The following is a 20,824-nucleotide window of genomic DNA, read 5'->3' as shown; positions in this document are numbered from 1 at the left end:
GCTCAGGAGAGCTGCTTACTGTGGTAGGGTGCAGAATCTTCCCTGAGGATCAAGAGAAAGGACAACCAGTGTTGTCTCAGCCAGAAGAGGCCATTAGGATCATGGTGGGTCTGTCCTACTTGACTTGCAGTACTTTGGTGATCAGAAGCAAGGGTGGGAATGCAGTCAGGAATTAGTTTGCCTATGTGAAATAGGGAGCATCTATTTTCCAAGTCCATGTCTGTTGAGTTCTGGAGCAGAACTGCAGCACTTCTGCAGTTGTCTGTTCTGTGAAGAAGCAAAAAGGTCTCTTGAGGGGACCCCCCACTTTTGAGTTAGGCCCGGGAACACCTCTCTATTCAGCATGTACTTGTTGCGGTCTACAAGATCCCTGCTTAGAGAATCTGCCACAGTATTTTTCTGATCCAGAATACAAGTTTCTATGAGAGTTAACCTTGGTTCTTGAGCCAGCCGCCAAATCTTCCTCATGAGGCTGAAGAAAAAGTAGCCTGTTCAAATCTGCAAGGTCCCTGGGCTTAAATTCTACTGAAAAGCCTTTATGGCCAGGTAGACTGTTAGAAGCTCCTGATTTATATTCAGTATCTCTCCTTGGGTGTCCAAGATGCTCTGCACTTTCACAGAACCTAAGTGGGGTACCCTAAGCTATACCTAAACTGTCCAAGGTGAGCAGTTGGTCTACTTCTGGTAAAGAGAAATTTGTCCCTCAATTGTACAGTATACTGTTCTTCCACCACAGAAGATCCTTCTCAGGCAATGAAAGAGAAGCAGTATAGTATCTAGGGGTTGAGAAAGCTATTCCAACCATTTTTTTGAAACCACTGAAGTTTTCTCATGTACAACTTTGCAAGTGGCATCATGAGAATGCAAGATCTGAGAATCCTCAGAAACTCTGTGGATGAGATGTGTTGTTTTGGAAACAAGCTGGTCAGGTGGTTTGCCGGAAAGATATCTTTTCCTGGGGAAGAAAAATTTCTGTTGGGCTGAATCTAAGTGGGGTCCCAGAAAGAGGATGCTTGTTTGAGAAAGAGTTTGTGACTTTTGAAGATTTAAGGAGAGACCCAACTTCTGAAAGCAGTCTATGGTGACCAGCAAGGTGTCTCTGGTGCAAATTTTCTCTGAATAAGACTGTCATCCAAGCAGAGGGTAAATATGAAATCCCAGAGTTCTGCAATGTGCTATCAGAGGAGCTAAGCATTTTGTGAAAACTCCGGAAGCAGTGGCCAGCCCAAACAGTAAAGCACAGAAATGGAAGTGACAGCCTGTTGCTACAAATCCTAGGTATTTTCTGTGACTGTCTGAAATGGGAACGTGGAGGAAAGCATCTTTTAGGTCTACAGTGACCAGTGGTTGATTGGTGTTTACCAGTCTAATGGCCCTGGAGCCTTTACAAGCCTAGCCTATAGGATTACAATGGCATTGTGCCACCTGACCTTAGTTCCCAGTGCCTCGGTCGAGTAGAGCCATGGGAGTGATCCCCGGGGTGAATTTTCTATTTCCCATCCACTCATCAAGATTTCTCTTGAAGAACCAGTGAGGTGCTCTGTTTGACATGTATGGGAAGTCTGTTCCAAAGCATGGGCTGTCTTTGGGTTATGAACCTGTCCCTCCAGCATGTTCTTTTGATTGTGGTAATGAGGTTGAGGTCTCTGGAGCATGTGGTGCAGAGAGATTGGAATTTCTTTAGATGTAGCATATCTAACAGAGCTGGGTCAGACATGGCTTTGTAAGTCAAGCAGAGATGGTCTCTAAGTAGGTGATATCAGACACAAAATAGTTGGAATCTTTTGAGTCTGTCCATACAGGACAAGTGTTTAAGGCCTAGGATCCTCTTTGTGAGGTACTTTTGCGGCCTCTCCAATTGTTGCAGGTGTCTAATGAAGTACATGCCAAGTGGGGCATTGTACTCGACTGGCCTAATGAGGGAAGAGTAGAGGGAGCCAATGACCTCTTTCTTCCTAGATGCAAAACCCTTAGTAATGAGATGTGCCACATAGAAGGACTTTCTGACCACAGTGGCAATGTGGTGGTCAAAAGAGAGGCTGCTGTCAACCTGTGTTCCCAGATCACTTATAACGCCTTCTGTGTTCAGTGGACTACCATCGATGTGGTAATTCATGGGAACCAGGTTTTTCCCAAAGGGGATGATGACACATTTTTTGGCATTGCACTTAAGGCCATGGTTTGACACCAGTCATTGGTCTCAGTCAGGCCTTTCTGTAGGATGTCATCGTCACTTGGGGAGTTAATTATAGCAATCTTCTGCGAACTTTGTCAGCCAGAGTCTCTTCATGTTGGCTTGGACTTCAGAGAAGTAGATACCAAACATGAGAGGACCCAGGACCAAACCCTGTGGGACTCCAGTCATGACTGGTCAGCAGTCCTTATTATATTCCTGTTCCTTTCCATTTCAGGAAATTTGTGAGATTTGCTGTGTATGGTTTACGTTATCATTTTTCTGTATTACCATTTGGGATGTCATCGTCACTTGGGGAGTTAATTATAGCAATCTTCTGCGAACTTTGTCAGCCAGAGTCTCTTCATGTTGGCTTGGACTTCAGAGAAGTAGATACCAAACATGAGAGGACCCAGGACCAAACCCTGTGGGACTCCAGTCATGACTGGTCAGCAGTCTGACTTGGAGTCAGCTACTTTCACACTGTGGGCTCTATCTGTGAGCCAGTTTGCAACCCACCTAGTGAAATATGGGCCGATGCCTAGCTTAGTGAGTTTTTCTATGATTCCTGAGTGGGGAATGGTATCAAAGGCCTTGGCCAGATCAAGGTAGGCTGTATGAACCACCTTGCCTTCATCCACGGCTCTGGAGACTGACTCAAAGAAGTCAACCAGGTTGAGCAGGCATGATCTACCCTTCACAAAACTAAACTGTGTGGAATCCAGAGTTTGGAGATTCCCTATATCCTTGTTTATTAGGTCTATGATGATGCGTTCCATAGCTTTGCATATCAGACTTGTCAGGATAATGGGGCGATAGTTCCCAGGGTCTGTAGTCGCTCCTCTTTTGTGAAGAGGGATGACTATAGCATTACACCATTTGGTAGGGACAAAGCCTGAGGTGAGGCTGTGACTGAACAGGGCACACAGGTGAAGTGCCAGTTCACTCTGTAGTTCATGTAAAACACAGCCAGGGATATTGTCAGGTACCAAAAAAGATGTATTCTTGGCCTTGAACAGTGCTTTTTTAACCTGTGCAGCAGTAATACTGAGTGCCTGGCAATCTACTGGTATTGTGAATGGTCTTTTGGGGAATAAGAGAGGTAAAGCTGGCAATGAATCTGTCTGCCAGTATATTGGCAATATCTGTTGGCTCTGTATAGGAGGCACCATTGTGCAGTAGCTCAGAGCAAATCTGGGTATTGCCGTGGAGATTCTTTACATAACTACAGAAGGCCTTGTGGTTGTCTTTACTATCTGCTGCAATTCTGTTTTTATAGCCAGCTTTAGAGTATTTGATGAGGGATCTCAACTTTTTGTTGAGGCTGATAAGGGAGTTTTTCCAGTCTTGGGACTTCACCTCACTCCGCATCAGTTTCCTCCTCCTGTTGTACAGTTTGTTTATGGCAGGGGACCACCAGATTGGCTTCCTATTTTTGGAGGAGAGCGTTTTGGTTCTATTGGATATGGTGAGATCCATGCATTTGTGTACGTGTTCGTACAGTGCACTGATGTATGACTCAGCAGTCATGCAACTATTCTCCATTTGCATGGGTGCCGTGAAGTTAGCCATCTCTGTTTTTAGGAGCCCAAAACGTTGGAGAAGTTTTTCATGGTGGCTATCTTTACTGGGGGGGTGGGGGGGGGGTGGAAAGTGGATTTCCAAGGTGATTCGTTTGTGGTCGGATCTAACCGTTGACTATTGGTGTAGAGGAACGGCTGCCCATGTTAGTAATGAACAGGTCAAGGATGTTGCTACCTCTAGTGGGGGTAAAAACGAGCTGGTCCAGGGCCATCTTACAAAATAACGGGAAGTAATTTTTTGCAAAGTAAGCATTTTAAACTTTGGGATATTGAGAACCTTTAGTTTTGAAAGGTCCAAGACAAATCCATTCTACATTTATGTGCTTTGGCATGTCTTGAGGATCCCACAAGGCTTGCACTTGAACTCCCATGGACACAACTCCCAAGCAAAATCTGAAGAGTCTGTCAGGATAGATTGGACTGAGATCTGAAGAGATAAAGGGAATCCTGGATTCACAGACAGTTGATTCCTCCACCACTGCAATTCCTGTTTCACAAATCTCAATACCACTACCTGGAAATCCAAGGGATGAATGTGTTGAGTCCAAAAATTCAAGTACCATTGAAATTTTCCCATGTGTAGTCTGGCAACTTGCCAACATTCCTAGAATTTTGAGGAACTTTCTTGCTGAGACCATTTCTAGAAGACAGAAATCCAAGATAATGCCCTGATAAGTCAGAACTTTGTCTACTGGCAGGAAGCTTGTGCGTTTCACTTTGTCAATGCAACACCCCAGGAAAACAATTCATTGAGAGGGTGTGAGGAAGGACTTCTGAAGGTTCAGTCTGAAGCCCAAGTGGGAAAGGAGAAATGCAACTTTGTTTAAGGACTCCTGGATACTGCATTTGCATAAATCACCTAAACAAGGAAAACTGTGGATACCTAGGTTTCTGCAACAGGCAGCAAATGGGGACATATGCTTTGTAAACACTTGAGTTACAGTAGACATCCCAAATGGTAATACAGAAAAATGATAACGTAAACCATACACAGCAAATCTCACAAATTTCCTGAAATGGAAAGGAACAGGAATATAATAATAACCATACTTGAAATCTAGAGTCACCATGAAACAGTGGTCTGAAAGCAACTCTAGGACCAACTGTAAGGTGAGAGTTTTGAATTTTGGAACATTTAGAATGTGTAGAAAGGACAAATCTAGGATGGGTCTCCAGGAGTGCTCTTTTTTGGCACCAAAAAGATTCTGAATTAAAATCCATGCTTCCACCATGGGATGGAGCACTTGAGGAAAGAGCTCAGTCTGGTCTGGTGGGTGTGAGGGAATTCCAAGTGTATCCTCTCTGAATTATTTTCAGAGCCCATTTGTCTGAGACTCTTTGCAGACAGGCTGTAGGGTTGAGACAAAGCCTTGGGGGGGGGGGGGGGTAAGGATTGCTCTGTGACTCGGCATAGTCATTTGTTTGCAGGAAGTTGATCCTTTTTTGGAATGGAACCCCTCTTGCTTGCTTGCTTTCAGAGAATTATTCTCCTGCCATTTTCTTTTTGACTGCTGACCTTTGCTTAGCTGGGATGCTTGTTCTGCTCCTTGAAGGAAGACAGCTTGTTTGGGGAGAATATGGGTACAATAAAGATCCAAGATACCCCATGCATTAATTTGCCTCTACCATTCCACTGTTAGAGAATCTGTACAACAGATGGCCCAAACATGAACTCTGATCTTAAAGGTGCATTCAAAATTTCGGCTTTTAAATCATCAGAGAAGTTCTGATTATGTACCCAAGCAGAAGGTCTTAGTACAACAAAAGAAGCAGCATTTCTCAAGTCTGTATCTGCACATTCAAACACACCTCTCAAAACATGTTTCAAAACCTGAATTAAATTAGACACAATTCCATTCATATAAGACTTTTGCTCTACAGGTAAGGATGAGGATGCAGCAAAATCATCCAGTCTGTCCGCACACTATAAAATAAATTTCCATATACGGCCTTAATAATTTAATATTCGAAATGCAAGATTACTAGAAACTGACAAACCTTTACCCTGAAGATCTAACCATTGTCCCTTTTTATCTGGAGGAGCTGGATTAGATTAAGCTAAGGACTTGTTTGAGCAGGCAACTGGGGCAACTTCATTTGGGTCAGCAGACAAATGAGAAAAGAGACCAGTCATATCTAATGAGACTCTATATTTTCTCTGAGCCTTTTTAGGAACTGCTGGAATATATACTGGTGTCCTGCAGGCAGCTTTATAAAGATCTGCCAAAGCTGGGAAGAGAAGGGGGGATAGCCAGAGAATTAGGCATATCATCCTCCACGAGCCTAGCTCGCTCTGGTATCATTCCTAACTGCTCCTAAGCAAAAATTTCACTAAATCTGAAAATGATCTGAGGAAAACCGAACACTTGTTTGGACTTAACATGTTCACATTTGGAAGAATCAAGAGTGACTGGACACAGGTGTCAACTAGGAAATTACCATTGTCCACATCATATTCCTCATTCTCTGAAACAGAAAGGTCTCTAGCCAAACTAGCACTAGAGTCATGGATGTGAACGCAACCACAAAAATTAGCTGTCTGCAGAACACTATTAGCCAAGGAAACCGCATCAGCTTTATAAAGAACTATAACCCGATTATCAGCTGCAGGATGAAACTTGTTTCTTTTACCTGTGAACTTCACTATAAGATAAAATATTTAGGGACACAGTATTATGTTTGGCAAGGAATCTCTTACCCCAGACTACTCCTGCACCTAAAGGGTTTGGTTCTCCCACATCTGTACCAAGTACTGGAACAACTCTGGAAGATGTGCCTAAACTCTGTTCCACAGTAGCTGGCAAAGCTACAATAGACGGAGACAGGGCAAAAGATAAGTGGCCTGCAGGCCAAGCAGTAGCCCTGACAGAATCACAAATTGTAGGCAGAGGCATATTTTTCTTTTTAGGTGTAACTGAATTAGATGGGGGTACCAGAGTTAGGATCCATCAAATCAGGGGAGACAACACTTGCCAATAAAATGACAGTACTAGATAATGTATCAAAATGAGCATCTAAAGTTTCTAGTAATAAGTATGTCCCCACACAACTAAATTTTGACAAACCATGCTACTATCACAAAGAACAGTTTGCAATCTGTTCAGAATTCTTTTACAACTGAGAGGAGTTAAAGAATTTCCAGAACACAAAGTCCAAACACCAAAGCAACCAATGTGCCAAACCAGTGTTAAAAAATATCTCCACACACTGTTAACTGCCATAAATAACATCATAACGTTTTATAGTAATTTAAACTAATTCCTTTGTCAGAGAGAGTAAAATCTCCACAGTACATTCAAATATCTTCATTAGCAGTAACTTTGAGATCCAGTATCAAAAACAGAGTAGTCGTACATATAGTAAATAATTTATAAATTTGAAAAATCCCATGTTCAGCAATATTTTCCTGTCAAAAGATAAGAATAAAGCAAATAGAGATGCGATTAATTTGAAGTTCTAACTGCATGAGACAGCCCCTATTGTCTGACAGCACACACACATACTGTACTTCTAAGAGAAATACTGACAGTTTCTAAGAGACAGTAAAAACATGAATTTGTCAAAGACAGAAGGCAAACAAACAAATATTGCTTATGTGAGCAGTAATATGGAAAACCAGCACTGGATCTTGTGAACAGTCAGAAGACTTTCTTCTCTGGATGGCAGAAAAACAGTGAACATAAACTTCATGTGACAGCTAAAGGTTTATTCTCTTAGGATATCCTCAGCCAATCAGCTGTCACAGAAAGAGATGGAGGAGATGCTGAGCTTTTTAAAGCTGGCCAGTAGTGGGGTACCTTGGCAGATAACCCAAATGTCAATGCGGCAGTGGGAATAATGAACATCTCATATTCAGCTCCAGTAAAACTAAAACCATGATTTTTGGCATCAAACAGAAACACAAGATCCCTCATCATTTATAATAAACCCAAATTAAATGTTAACAGTTTCAAATACATAGGTATTTGGCTTGATCCCATCACTAAGCTTCTCTATCCACTTTCACAACACAAAGAAAAAAGTTAATTTCCTCCTATTTTGGACGAAAAAATCTCCCACTTTCTGTCTAAAATATCAATACCTGCAATAAGGAAAGGCTTTCTTTTCTCCCAGCTGGAACCATGCTTTCCCACACTCACATCAGCTTCAGAAAACTCCACACAAATCCAAGAACTCAACTACAAAATGTGTAGAGTCATCTCCCTCTCTTTCTAAACATGAGCAGCACTGCAAAACTATGGAAGAGGAGAAGTGGCTCCCAGATCAAAGGATTGACCTTCTCCAAGGATCACAACTAAACTTCTACATACCCGGTCTTTCTCAACCTTAACAGCTAAACTACTTAGGCAAACACCCTCGTACAGCATCAGAAGCCAGAACTACACTGCATCTATTCTACACCCCAAAATAAAGCGCCAACCAATCAACTATTCCTCTTCCATGCTTCGACCCATACTCTGCGAATCCATCGCATCCATAAATAAACACCACATCTTACCCAGAGTTCCAAACTCAACTAAAACCCAACTCCATGAATTTGCCAGGTGTCAATGTTTGTCATCTAATCACATCACCTAATCTCGGCATCCTTCCTAGCATAGTACTATTAAACTTTTGTCATACTCTCACTCTGTCTCACCCCTCTATCTAAACTGTTATTACAAAACGGTTCCTCCTCAATTTGTTTTGCTTTCACTACAAACACACACACACACACACATATATATATATATATATATATATATATATATATATATATATATATATACACACACACACACACACACACACACACACACACACACACGTACACACATATGAGAGTTCCTGGCAACTTGTTGAACCTGGAAAGCTGCCAGGACAGCTGATTGTACATGCTGGTAATTGTTTTTTGTAAAATTGCAGTACAGTGGGGACTGAGGAATTTGCCCTTTTCCCACTGTATTGTGATCTCAGAGTTAGTATATATAATTAGCAGGGGTCGGGGGGTGCACAGCCACCACATGGTGAATGCAGGGGGGATTCCCCTTGCAAAAAACAAGATTTGTTCTTTTGTTTTGTTTTTTTGAATGGATGCTGATCTACATATTGTGCTCGACTGGTTGCCGTTCCATGTCTTTAAGTTTTGCCCAGCTGTTTTATAAATATATATATCTATAATAGCCAGACAATCGTCTTATGCTGTATGATGAGGTCAAAAAAGTATGAAACAAGCTAGTGGAGTATGGCTTTATTGGCCTGAATGTACCCAGAAAGACTTACAAAGTAAACAGTCATGGGCATTCAGAAGTCATGTAGCTGCCTTACTACAGGATATGTACCCAAAGAGTGGCGTACAGCAACAGTGGTCCCTCTCCACAAAGGTGGTGCCTCAACGGATTCTGGAAACTATCGCCCCATAAGCCTGACTAGCTTAGTCTGCAAAGCTATGGAAAGGATCATCATGGACCTCATAAATAAAGATATTGGGGACCTACAGACACTGGATCCTACCCAGTTCGGCTTTGTTAAGGGCAGATCCTGCCTCTTAAACCTGGTTGATTTCTTTGAAACAGTCACCAAGGCCATTGATGAGGGGAAGGTGGTCCACACAGCCTACCTGGACCTCGCAAAAGCCTTCGATAGATTACTCCACTCGGGCATTATAGATAAGCTCACCAGCTTAAATATAAACCCCTATGTCACTAGATGGGTTGCAAACTGGCTCAAGGACAGAACCCACATGGTTAGAATTGCTGGAGCCATGTCAGACTCCAAACCAGTTACAAGTGGCGTCCCACAAGGCTCAGTCCTGGGACCTCTCTTGTTCGGTATATATTTCTCGGAGGTACAGGCTAACACGGAAGGACTGTGGCTGACTAAGTTCGCAGATGACTGCAAACTGGGCGCCATAATCGACTCTCCAGCCAACACAGGCATCCTCCAAAAGGGCCTCATAGAAACAGACAACTGGTGCCAGAGCCATGTCCTCAAGCTAAACGCCAAAAAGTGTATAGTCATCCCCTTTGGCAAAAACAAAGTGCCCACAAATTACCACATAGCTGGTAATCCATTAAGTATAGAAGAAGTAATTAGGGACCTGGGGACCCAAGTTGATAGCAATCTCTCATTTGGCAACCACGTGGCCAAAGTGGTTAGAAAAACATTTTATATAGCCCACCTAATCATGAAGGGATTCACATCTAGATCAGGGGAGGTCATCGTGCCTCTTTACTCATCCCTCATCAAGCCCATAATTGAGTACAATGTTCCTTTCCGGGTGTACCTTACCAGACACCTGCAGCAACTGGAAAGACCCCAAAAGTACCTCACCAAGAGGATCATAGGGCTCAAACAGATGCCATATGCTGCCCGGTTAAAGAAACTCCAGCTCTACTCAGTGGCATACCGCCTGCTCAGAGGTGATCTGTGCCTGACGTATAAAGCCATGTCCAACCCGGAATTAATGGACATGCTGCACCTCAGAAAATCCAAATCCCATCGAGCTACGCTCGAGACTTGAACCTCAGCACTGAAATAAATAGGACATGCTGGAGGGACAGATTCATAACCCAGAGGCTCCCTTCACTCTGGAATAAAATCCCAGTCCAGGTTAGGCAGAGTCCCTCATTGACTCTCTTCAAGAGGAATCTTGATGAGTGGATGGGAGATCGTAGGTTTACCCCGGGTATCACTTCTGTGTCACTGTTAGACAGAGGCACAGTATACTAACCTCGAAAAAGGGCATAGCAAAATTAATTTAAAATGGGTGGAGAAAGCCAAACACACTCTGGCTAGGCTTATAAATGCCCTAGGGCAGATAGCCTGGTATGAACCTATGAACCTATGAAACAATATTATGTACTTAGGGGCCATTTACATATATCCCAAGGACCTCCACTACAGGAGGTTTAAGGTATTACATGGTGAAGACTAACATGGCTGGATCTTTCTTGTAGTTTTTTACTGAATGGTTTGTCTGTGCCCCCTTTTTACACTTTGGCTTGTGTGTGTGTACATATGCATACATATATATATATATATATATATATATATATATGTGTGTGTATACACACACACACACACACACACAAACACAAACACACACACACACACACACACACACACATAAAAACTGCTAGCCAGTCCACCATAATGGGCTTAGCCTTAATGGAAGATTAGTTTCCTTTAGCATATCTAGCATCATGCCCTGCTTACCATATACATAATACTCCACTTAAATCAGACACAGCTATCAGGGATGCAGGCACCTTTGTTGATAACGCACACTACTTGGAATACCATGTCTCTGTAGAAAATCCTTCTACCTTGTACACATTATTGCTCATAGTATTTCCTCAGGCTTCAAAGCTATAGTTCCACTTTATTCCTCCCTTTTTAGGTCCACAACTGAATACAGAATCTTCTTCCTTTATCATGTTTCTCACTATGCACCTACACCAGCATAACAGACCTCAGTAGTTATTCACTAAAAATATCTCATGTCTTACTGCCTTTCCTACTCTGACAAACAAAAGACTTGTCCTTCTAACTCAATGACATTCATACTTTGAGGACTGATCTCTATGTAGCTTTTCATACTATAAATGACCAAGCACTCTTTGAAGTTCTTCACTTAAAGACAGCCTATGGTAAAGCAAACATCTCTTCTACAGATCAAAACCTATATTATCACATCAACACTGCTAGATGACATGACAAGTACCTAAACCTAAATTATTCCCCATTTTTTGAATACATGTCCCTATAGCTCAAACAGAATCGTTCCCCAATGACCCTTACAAGTACTCTGGATGAATGGACAGGTGACATCACATTTTCAGCTTGGGCATGTGAGAAAAACTACCCAATATGGGACCAGCATTACCCTCCCATCAGTCTCCTTGGACATAAGCTTAAAAAAACCTATAAAAGCCCATGTTTAACACTACTTGAAAGCAGAAGTCATTGAAGATGGTGGGCTAAGTAAAAATAATTAGCCTACATTTATGCTAGGCAATCAATATTACTCTACTCCCCTTTACAAATGACCACTGTAGCCTTAGGACAAAGAAATTTGATGGTCTTGTAACAGATGTTGAACTGCCTGCAATTCTGCAGTTTGCAGTTGTCATGGTGACAGAATGATAGGAACAGTTACTGTCATGGTGACAGAATGATAAAACAGTTCCACCAAGTTGTTTTTGCACCTACATCTTCACCATACAACACATACTGCCTATTAGGATTCTACAAAAACTTAGGATTGTGGGCTTCACTAGTTTACCAGCAATAAAAAACAGCACAGTTTCCAGGATAACAGTTTATGTTTCAGAAACATACCATTAAGAAACCTAACTAAAATAAAAAGAAGTTATGTACTCACCATAATGTTCCATCTGAGTAGGTACTTCATTTGTCTGCAACCTGTGGGTATCGGATCCGATCTCGGATCCGAGCCGGCAGCTTTCCAAGCTACAAGATCTGAGCTCCTAGCTCCTCCCCCTACCCATAATCCCCTGCTATGTGCTACATTACCTCAGATCAAATTTTTTTGCCTCTTACACAACTCCTACCTTCGATAGAAGAAGTAACACCAGATAACTGTCCAAAAGCAGAACAAAGATTTCTTTGGTGATCAGGAATCCCGAAAGGTTCGGGGGATGGCAGGGGGGGTCGGTTGCAGACAAATGAAGTACCTACTCAGATGGAACGTTATAGTGAGTACATAACTTCTTTATCTGGAGTAGTTACTTCATTTGCTCTGCAACCTGTGGGACAGAGTCCCCAGCTACCTAGGGAAAAACCCTGGGCGGCCTTATGGAAGGATATTCTGAAGCACCGCAGAGCCAAAGGAAGCCCTACCTCTCGATACCATATCCAACTTATAATGAGAAATAAACGTATGTGAAGAGGACCAGGTAGCTGTAGAGCATATGTCACCCAAGGGGATCCTAGACCAGAAGGCTGCAGAGGTGGCCACAGCCCTCGTAGAGTGAGCGCGAATTCCCGTAGGAACCGGTTTGCCTGCAGATAAGTACCCGTGGTCTATGCATTGACAAATCCAATTTGCTACAGTCACTTTGGAAATGGCCTTACCCATGGCCGATTTAGCAAATGACACGAACAACTGGTCCGACTTGTGAAAATCCTTAGTCCTGTGCAGGTAAAAACGCAGTTGTCTGTGCACATCCAATTTATGCAATTTGTATTCTCCTCTATTCTGAAAATTTGGGAAGAACACGGGTAAGTTTATTGATTGATTGATATTTGACTCCGAAGCCACCTTAGGTAAGAACGACGGATTAGTCCTGAGGAACACTCTATCCTTGTGAAAAATTAGATAAGGATGCTTCATACATAAAGCTTGAAGTTCTGACACCCTTTTGGCTGAAGTAATGGCCACCAAAAAGACTGTTTTCCAGGACAAGAATTTTAATGGAATCAAAGCCGCGGGTTCAAAGGTTGGGCCTGTCAAGGCTTGTAAGACTAAGGTCAAATCCCATGGAGGCACCACCACTTTCACCGGAGGCTTCAAGAGGAAAACGCCCCACAAGAAGGTTTTACATAACTTTGTAGAAGCCAAAGATCCTAGTCTGTCTCCTACATGGAAATGGGAGATGGCTGCCAATTAACACTACTTGAAAGCAGAAGTCATTGAAGATGGTGGGCTAAGTAAAAATAATTAGAAGCACTTGCTCCTTGTCTAAATATCAGCGACAGGAAGTCTAGAATAGTAGGAATAGGAACTGTAAATGGATCCAGGCCTCTATCTTTAGCCCAGACAGAGAAACGTTTCCATTTGCTGTAGTAAATCTTCCTAGTAGTCGGCTTATGTGCTGTGACAAGAATGGCCTTAACAGGAGATGAGATACTGGGAGTCCTGGCCATCAGTGGAACTGGAGCAACCAAGCCGCAAGCTTGAGGTTCACCAGGTTTGGGGGTTGGTATCCCGCCGGATGCGAAATCAGGTCTGGAATGGCATCCAGTATCCATGGCGGAGATACACTGCGAGACCGCAGGTAAGGGAACCAGATCTGGCGAGGCCAGAATGGGGCTATGAGGATAACTCTGCTCCCCAACTGACAGGCTTTCTGTATGAACTTGGTCATGAGCGGAAGGGGGGGATAAGCATAAAGTAGACCGGGCGGCCAAGCATGGACTAGAGCGTCTCTGGAATTCTCCCCTTCGGGGGGAAGTATTGCAAAGTACTCGCTGCATTTTGTGTTTAAAGGAGAAGCAAAAAGATCGCAGCAAGGCCAACCCCATTTGCGGAAGATCTGCTTCGCAACAGATGGATTGAGAGACCACTCGTACGGAGTGAGAATCACTCTGCTCAGTTTGTCCGCCAAAATGTTGGACCGACCCGGAATGTGCGTTCCTACCAGAAAGCGGTTGGTGGATATCGCCCATTCCCACACTCTCATAGCCTCCCGGCAAAGTGGGTAGGACCTGGTTCCTCCTTGCTTGTTTATGTACCAGACAACTGACATGTTGTCTGTCTGGATTGCAATAGTACCCAGAGGTAGAAGGTTGTGGAGAGTTTGCAATGCTAGAAGCACCGCCCTCATCTCTAGGACATTGATATGCAAAGCGGTCTCCAGGGGAGTCCACGTGCCTTGGACGGTTCTGCCCGAACAATGCCCCCCCCACCCGAGACGAGAAGCGTCCGTGGTCAGCGAGGCTTGGGGGGGGAGGGGGGACAACAAAAGGCCTCCCTTGCCTCAGCTCTGGGGCGTGGAGCCACCAAAGAAGGGAGTGCCTGCAAACTCTGCTTAGAGGAATCGGAGTATTCAACGGATGGAGTAGCAGGGACCACTGAACTTGAAGGGTCCACTGCAGAATCCTCATTCGCAGACGCGCGTGAAGGGCGAGACTGATCGCTGCTGCCATAGATCCTAGTGCCCTCACAACTAATTTTGCCTCCGGGGCCGGACTTTGAAGAAGAATTAGCACCTGACACGACAAGCTGTTTAGCTAGGGCAAAGAGAGGATTTCTGGAGGTTTACAGAGATGCCTAAGCTCTGGACAAGGGTCAGAGCATAATCTCTTGCCACGCAGAGCTGATGCCTGTTGGTGGCGGTAAGGAGCCAGTCGTCTAGGTACGGGAAGACCTGAATGCCCTGAAGTCTCAGGTGGACGGCAACCACTGCCATGACCTTGGTGAACACCCTGGGGGCTGAGGTGAGGCCGAACGGGAGAACCCTGAACTGGTAATGACTGGCTCCCAGCCGGAAGCGGAGAAACCTTCTGGATCGTCTGTCCATCAAGATGTGGCAGTACGCATCCTTGAGGTCTATAGAGCACATCCAGTCGTTCTGCCACAGAAGGGGGAGAATAGATTGGAGGGTGACCATCCGCAAAAAGGTCCTGTTCCTCCAAGGGAACCAACTGGAGGGCTTGAGCAGGCTGTCCCGATGGTCGGATGATGGAGGATAGACCCACATGCAGCGGGGGTACGGGAGGATCCTACGCCCGAACCAGGGACCTGGAGGTCCTCGACAGTACCCTCTCCACAACCTCAAAAGCCGAAGGAGAGCTACTCTCGCCAGGCTCCGAGAGCAATCTCCTCGGCTCCGAGATAGGGATCGGGGTCGGAGCCGATGCAGCCGGAGCCAAGAGAGGTGTGCTCCGAACCCAACGGAGCCGAAGACACACCAGCTCCCCTGGATCCGATGCTCAGCCCTCGGCCCCGAGAGCTCGGATCCGACAGACTGGAAGGCACAGTCTGCGTCGAAGCGACCGGAGCTATCGGCGCAGACGAATCCACGGTTCCGAAAGGGCCCGGATCCGATAACTCCGAGACCCGAAAACGGGTCGGAGAAGGAATAATCAGAGCAAACATGGGGGCCGCGCTCCCCCCCAGAGGGGGGGGGAGGCAAGAGCACCCCCATCTGCATTTGGGTCTGGATGAATCGGTGCATCATCCGATCCATATCTGCTTCAGTGAGGCTTCTGGTTGATCTTGAAGAAGTCGTCGAGGTGGGCCGGGAGGGCCGCCTCGACGACCTCGAGGGAGACCGATCCTCCTCCTCCATCTCCGGAGAAAAATGAGGCGAACGGAGCCGAGAGGGGGAGGATCCGGAGACCCTTGAGGGAGACCTAGCCAGTTTAGACGGCGGGGTTGAGGGTTGAGTCTCAGCCCGCCTTTTGTGGGACTTATGTCCCTTGTCCTTATGCCTTTTCTCCACCGTAGTGGAGGTACCTGAATCCCCCGAACTCACAACCAAAGAGGGAGGTTGAGTCCCAGGTTGAGTCGGGGGCACAGAAGGCACGAGGGCTGCTGAGACAGCCTGTGCCTGAGAGGGGGAGGAAGAAGAAGCCGATTCCTGAGACAACAAGCCCGCCAGGATCAGCTTGTTCTTCCTGTCCCTGATAGCTCGGGGATTAAAGGCCGCACAGATTGTGCAGGCCGATGACAAGTGGGCCGTCCCCAAGCATAAAACGCACTGAGTGTGGCCATCTGCCGGCGAAAGCTTATGGCCACACTCAGTACATTTCGAGAACACCGCTTTAGGCCCTTCAGCCATAACACCACTCACACCAAGAACACACCCAAACACTAAGAGGGGGGAAGGTGAAAGGCGGGAACTACCAGAAAAACTAGTTAGAAAAGGGGAACAAAGATATCTAACTAAACTACACTACAGATAACTAACCCAGAAACTACACAGTCTCACAACTAGAAAAAAGATTTTTTTTTTTTGACAGAAAAAGAAAAGGTTCAATCTCACCAAAAGCCAAGGAGCTCCTCAAAAGTAGCTGCTTCAGCCGCAGCAAAAAACGATCTGAGGTAATGTAGCACATAGCAGGGGATTATGGGTAGGGGGAGGAGCTAGGAGCTCGGATCTTGTAGCTTGGAAAGCTATTGGATCCGATACCCACAGGTTGCAGAGCAAATGAAGTAACTACTTCAGATATGCAAGTCAACACAATGTGGGCACTGGGCGATAACCAAATAACTAGTTCATCTTTATACAAAATGAAGGCAATGTATTTTACGTCTAGGTGGCAGATGAACACAGAAAATAAGAAGGTAAGCAGAAATGAGCCTCAGTGAAATCCAAAGGCAGTTTTGGTGAGCTACGACAGCACATTCCTGACTCAGACTATGGCAGTTTAATAGAAATTATTAAATTCTAAGAGATGTTAAACTTCAGTCAGTAGCCTTGGCTTGAGCTCTTCAATATCCCTTTGCCTACTATGTGGCTTTAAGCATGTCACTTAATCATGCATTCTCCAAAAACAGGAAGTTCCATCTAACAGGTTTACTTAGTTAACGAATAAACACAAATTAATTAAATAAACTTCTCCTGCAATTAACTGCAAAGGTAAAAAAAGACTATAAAAGAAACTGAAGTACGAGGTGTTAAAGAACGCCATGAGAAGAAGCCACATGGGTTCCCTACCAGTTCAGCGAATGGCATTTTCGGTTCACTTATATCGAAGATGTTGTACGTTGAACTGTTCATACTGAGATTGTGGTACAGTGGAGATCGGGAACGTTGCCTTTTCCTCACTGTAGTGTGATCATGTAGTTGATATGTATAATTAGTGGGGGGGGGGGGCAGTCCCCCATGAGAGCGGGATTCAATGAACAGCATTTCCAAAGAAATGGTGTTCGTTGAAGTGACTTTTTGCTGAATTAATATACACCCAAGCACATGAATTGTCATTGAAGAGCACAACAGTGAAGAAACTTAATGTCAAAATAATCTGTAGTTGCTGAGTAACCACAGGAATTTTTCATTCCCTGCACTACGCCCAAATACTGCAAAAGCTAAATGATATTTAAAAGTGTAACAGAGCATGGATGAGAGGCTGAAAGTAGACTAAGTAAGATGAAGGTCAGTGTGAGTGGAAATGACTTAAAGGGTTAGGAAGACCAGTGCTGCAGCTGCACTCAGACACTTATGTTCACTGCTTTTCTTCATTCACATACCAACAAGGAGATTTATACATAATACAAAAAGCAGTACTGACCTCTCAAAGGTAAATCTACTTACTTTTGTGCAGTGTTTACAGATGCCCTGTCTTTTAATATTTCCTGCAATAAAACAAAAAAAACATTTTTTACAAACTTTTTTTTTTTTTTTATTATAAATGTCATGTTTTGCAGATACATTCATGTGAATAAGGTTTTGTACTGTGAGAAACCTTATTCACAGGTTTGATCTGCTGGAATTCAAGCAATACATTACAGAAATGGTCTCAGAAAAAAATGTAACCCAATACGTTAGAAGTCCTAATACTGATCTGCACGTAACCAATTTAGCCAAAATGTTTGAAATGTCACAGTAAATATTTTCTTTTCTAACAGTGATGCAAAACAGAAAATGGAAGTACTTAATACAAAAGAATTCAAACAGTTACAAAAGTCTTGTCAAGTACTGTTTAAGAAGTGTTTTTCTTTTCCTGTGGATAAAAGCATGCCTACCTCATGTACATATGAAAAGTAACAGACTTTTTACCTTTTCACTTGGTAACCTTCCATGATATTGTTAGGTTCTTCTTACAGTCACTGTTCTGCATCTTTTTTTCCCCTCTGGAGACCTCACTCTTAGCAAGGGTCCAAGTGCAATGCCAAGACATTGTGCAATGATTATATAAGCATTTTCTCTCAAAAAGACACAAAAAATGTGCTATCTGCTTCTAGCAGGGTCAGTGTTGAGACAAAATGAAAGATTTGAGTAAACACCTAAGCAGTACTTAGTTACTCCTAAGAAGTGGAAAGCTAACTGAATCCTCTGTACCACAAAACTTGCTGAAAACCTGCCATGCCTCTGAACTGTGATTCCAACTTGTACTTGGTAAGGAAGTGGGCACAGCAGTCCATACGGCAGTTTTATGCAAAAGCATTTCTAAAATAAGTTGTTCAAGTTGCGACTGTCACACAACACTGAAATAATACCATGCAGGGGTTTATTATAACAACCATGGCAAAATGTAATACATAAGCCAGACACTTATCCTACATTTGCATGTGGTTCATTGTCCTGTTTTATACTCTAGGTTGGATGGTACTTTTGTGTGATTATTTTTTTTTCTTGCTTTTGGTTTGGTAGTGTGAGCTATCTTTTTGGTTGCATGTGTACTTGTTATGTTTTACACTTTTTTCCTTAAGACAAGTGTGTGTGTTTTGGGGTAGTAGGTTTGGAAGCATGTGGACATCTGTTGTTATTATGTATTTTACTGTAGATTTTAGATGTAGCAGATTTTTTTGGCTACTGAAAGTCATATACATTTTTGTACTGTATTCTGAATTTTGTTTTTGCAGTTAGCTTGATTAAGTATAGTGGGATCACTGTGCAAGCTGTGATGCACTATAAATGTCTGTCTGTGTACATCCAAAATATGTAGAAAATGCTTCCTTTCACCTTGTAAGTATGAAAAAATAGACTGGGAGCTGAATGGACTAGATAAACTGATGTTCCAATCAGGGTAGCCACAGACCATAGCTAAGTGGCTGCCGCCACCAGACACACATCACCATTGTTTTTTTTACTTTTAAAGTAGAGTGGCAGATTCAGAATTAACTAGTTAAGTTTTAAAATTAATTCTTTAAGTCTGTAAACTGTCCCCATATGGGAGAGCAATATTGACATCTTGCGAGATGACAAAGGGCAGTGATCCATTTAGTTTGGTAAGGCTTTACTAAAGCATGTTACTTAAATGTGCTACAGCTTGATTTAGGGTTTGCATAAATCTTAACATGTATAAAGTACTAGATCATTCTGAAAACATAGTACATACTGCTTCCACCTTAGCTTTCTATGCCATTAACTGCCACACCCATATAATCACATACAAAACAGAGACCCTCAAGCAAGTAGAGGAAATGCCAACAGAAACTTCTTTTGAAGCCCTGAGAGTCAGGAGTCTACAGATTAAAAATGTCTTTCAAAGCTGGCAAGCATGTCATTAAGTGTACATGTAATGCTACTGATATCTGCGGCAGAGCAGCAGCAACAGGTCCAGTTACTCATGGGCATAACTTGGCTAAGGATATATCCCATGAGACAAGATGTTAAGGAGCAGTTACTGGACATCCCTCTGCATAAGAACTTCAAAAAAACTTTCAAAAAATTAGTAGAAAAAAGGGAAGACAGCACAGTCAGTGAAACACTTTTACCATCAACCTATAGCAAGATATAATAATACTCAATTAAACAACAGACCTCATTCTGAAAAAGATATACTCAATGAAACAACAGACCTCATTCTGAAAAAGATATACTCAATGAAACAACAGACCTCATTCGGAAAAAGATATACTCAATGAAACAACAGACCTCATTCGGAAAAAGATATAATCGATGAAACAATAGACCTCATTCTGAAAAAGATATACTCAATGAAACAACAGACCTCATTCTGAAAAAGATATACTCGATGAAACAATAGACCTCATTCTGAAAAAGCTATACTCAATGAAACAACAGACCTCATTCTGAAAAAGATATACTCAATGAAACAACAGACCTCATTCTGAAAAAGATATACTCAATGAAACAACAGACCTCATTCTGAAAAAGATATACTCAATGAAACAGCACACCTCATTCTGAAAAAGATATACTCAATGAAACAACAGACCTCATTCTGAAAAAAGATATACTCAATGAAACAACACACCTCATTCTGAAAAAGATATACTCAATGAAACAACAGACCTCATTCTGAAAAAGATATACTCAATGAAACAGCACACCTCATTCTGAAAAAGATATACTCAATGAAACAACAGACCTCATTCTGAAAAAGATATACTCAATGAAACAACACACCTCATTCTGAAAAAGATATACTCAATGAAACAACAGACCTCATTCTGAAGATAATCAGCAGCTAACCCGTTTAGGCAGAAAACAGCCTTTGATAAGAAGACAGCACTGAGAAGTGGCAGAGATTCAAGAAGGCAGCAAAGTTGGTGAAAGGGAAGTTAGCCTCCTCCTGGATCATATGCAACAGGGCTAACTATACTCTCAATCCCCCTAACAGTCAGAGTGTCCCACTTCAGAAAAAAATGATTAAGTCTGACTCTGGACAATTGGGCAAGAAAGATTACAGCCACAGGATACAAGTTGGA

General features: G+C 43.1%; 1 protein-coding gene across 1 annotated transcript in view; it reads right to left on the bottom strand.

The window, feature by feature from the left end:
* The window catches only part of TRPM7 (transient receptor potential cation channel subfamily M member 7), a 1,848,525-nt gene that overhangs the window by 405,040 nt on the left and 1,422,661 nt on the right, over positions 1 to 20,824 (bottom strand). The window contains exon 26 of the mRNA XM_044076371.1: positions 17,742 to 17,782. Within this exon, the coding sequence (XP_043932306.1) occupies positions 17,742 to 17,782 (41 nt within the window). The remainder of the gene's footprint in view (positions 1 to 17,741; positions 17,783 to 20,824) is intronic.

This window comes from Protopterus annectens, chromosome 7.part0 (genome assembly GCF_019279795.1).
Source record: "Protopterus annectens isolate FY-2018-M chromosome 7.part0, PAN1.0, whole genome shotgun sequence".
NCBI classification, from domain to species: domain Eukaryota; kingdom Metazoa; phylum Chordata; order Ceratodontiformes; family Protopteridae; genus Protopterus; species Protopterus annectens.
This window is presented reverse-complemented; position numbering and strand designations above follow the sequence as displayed.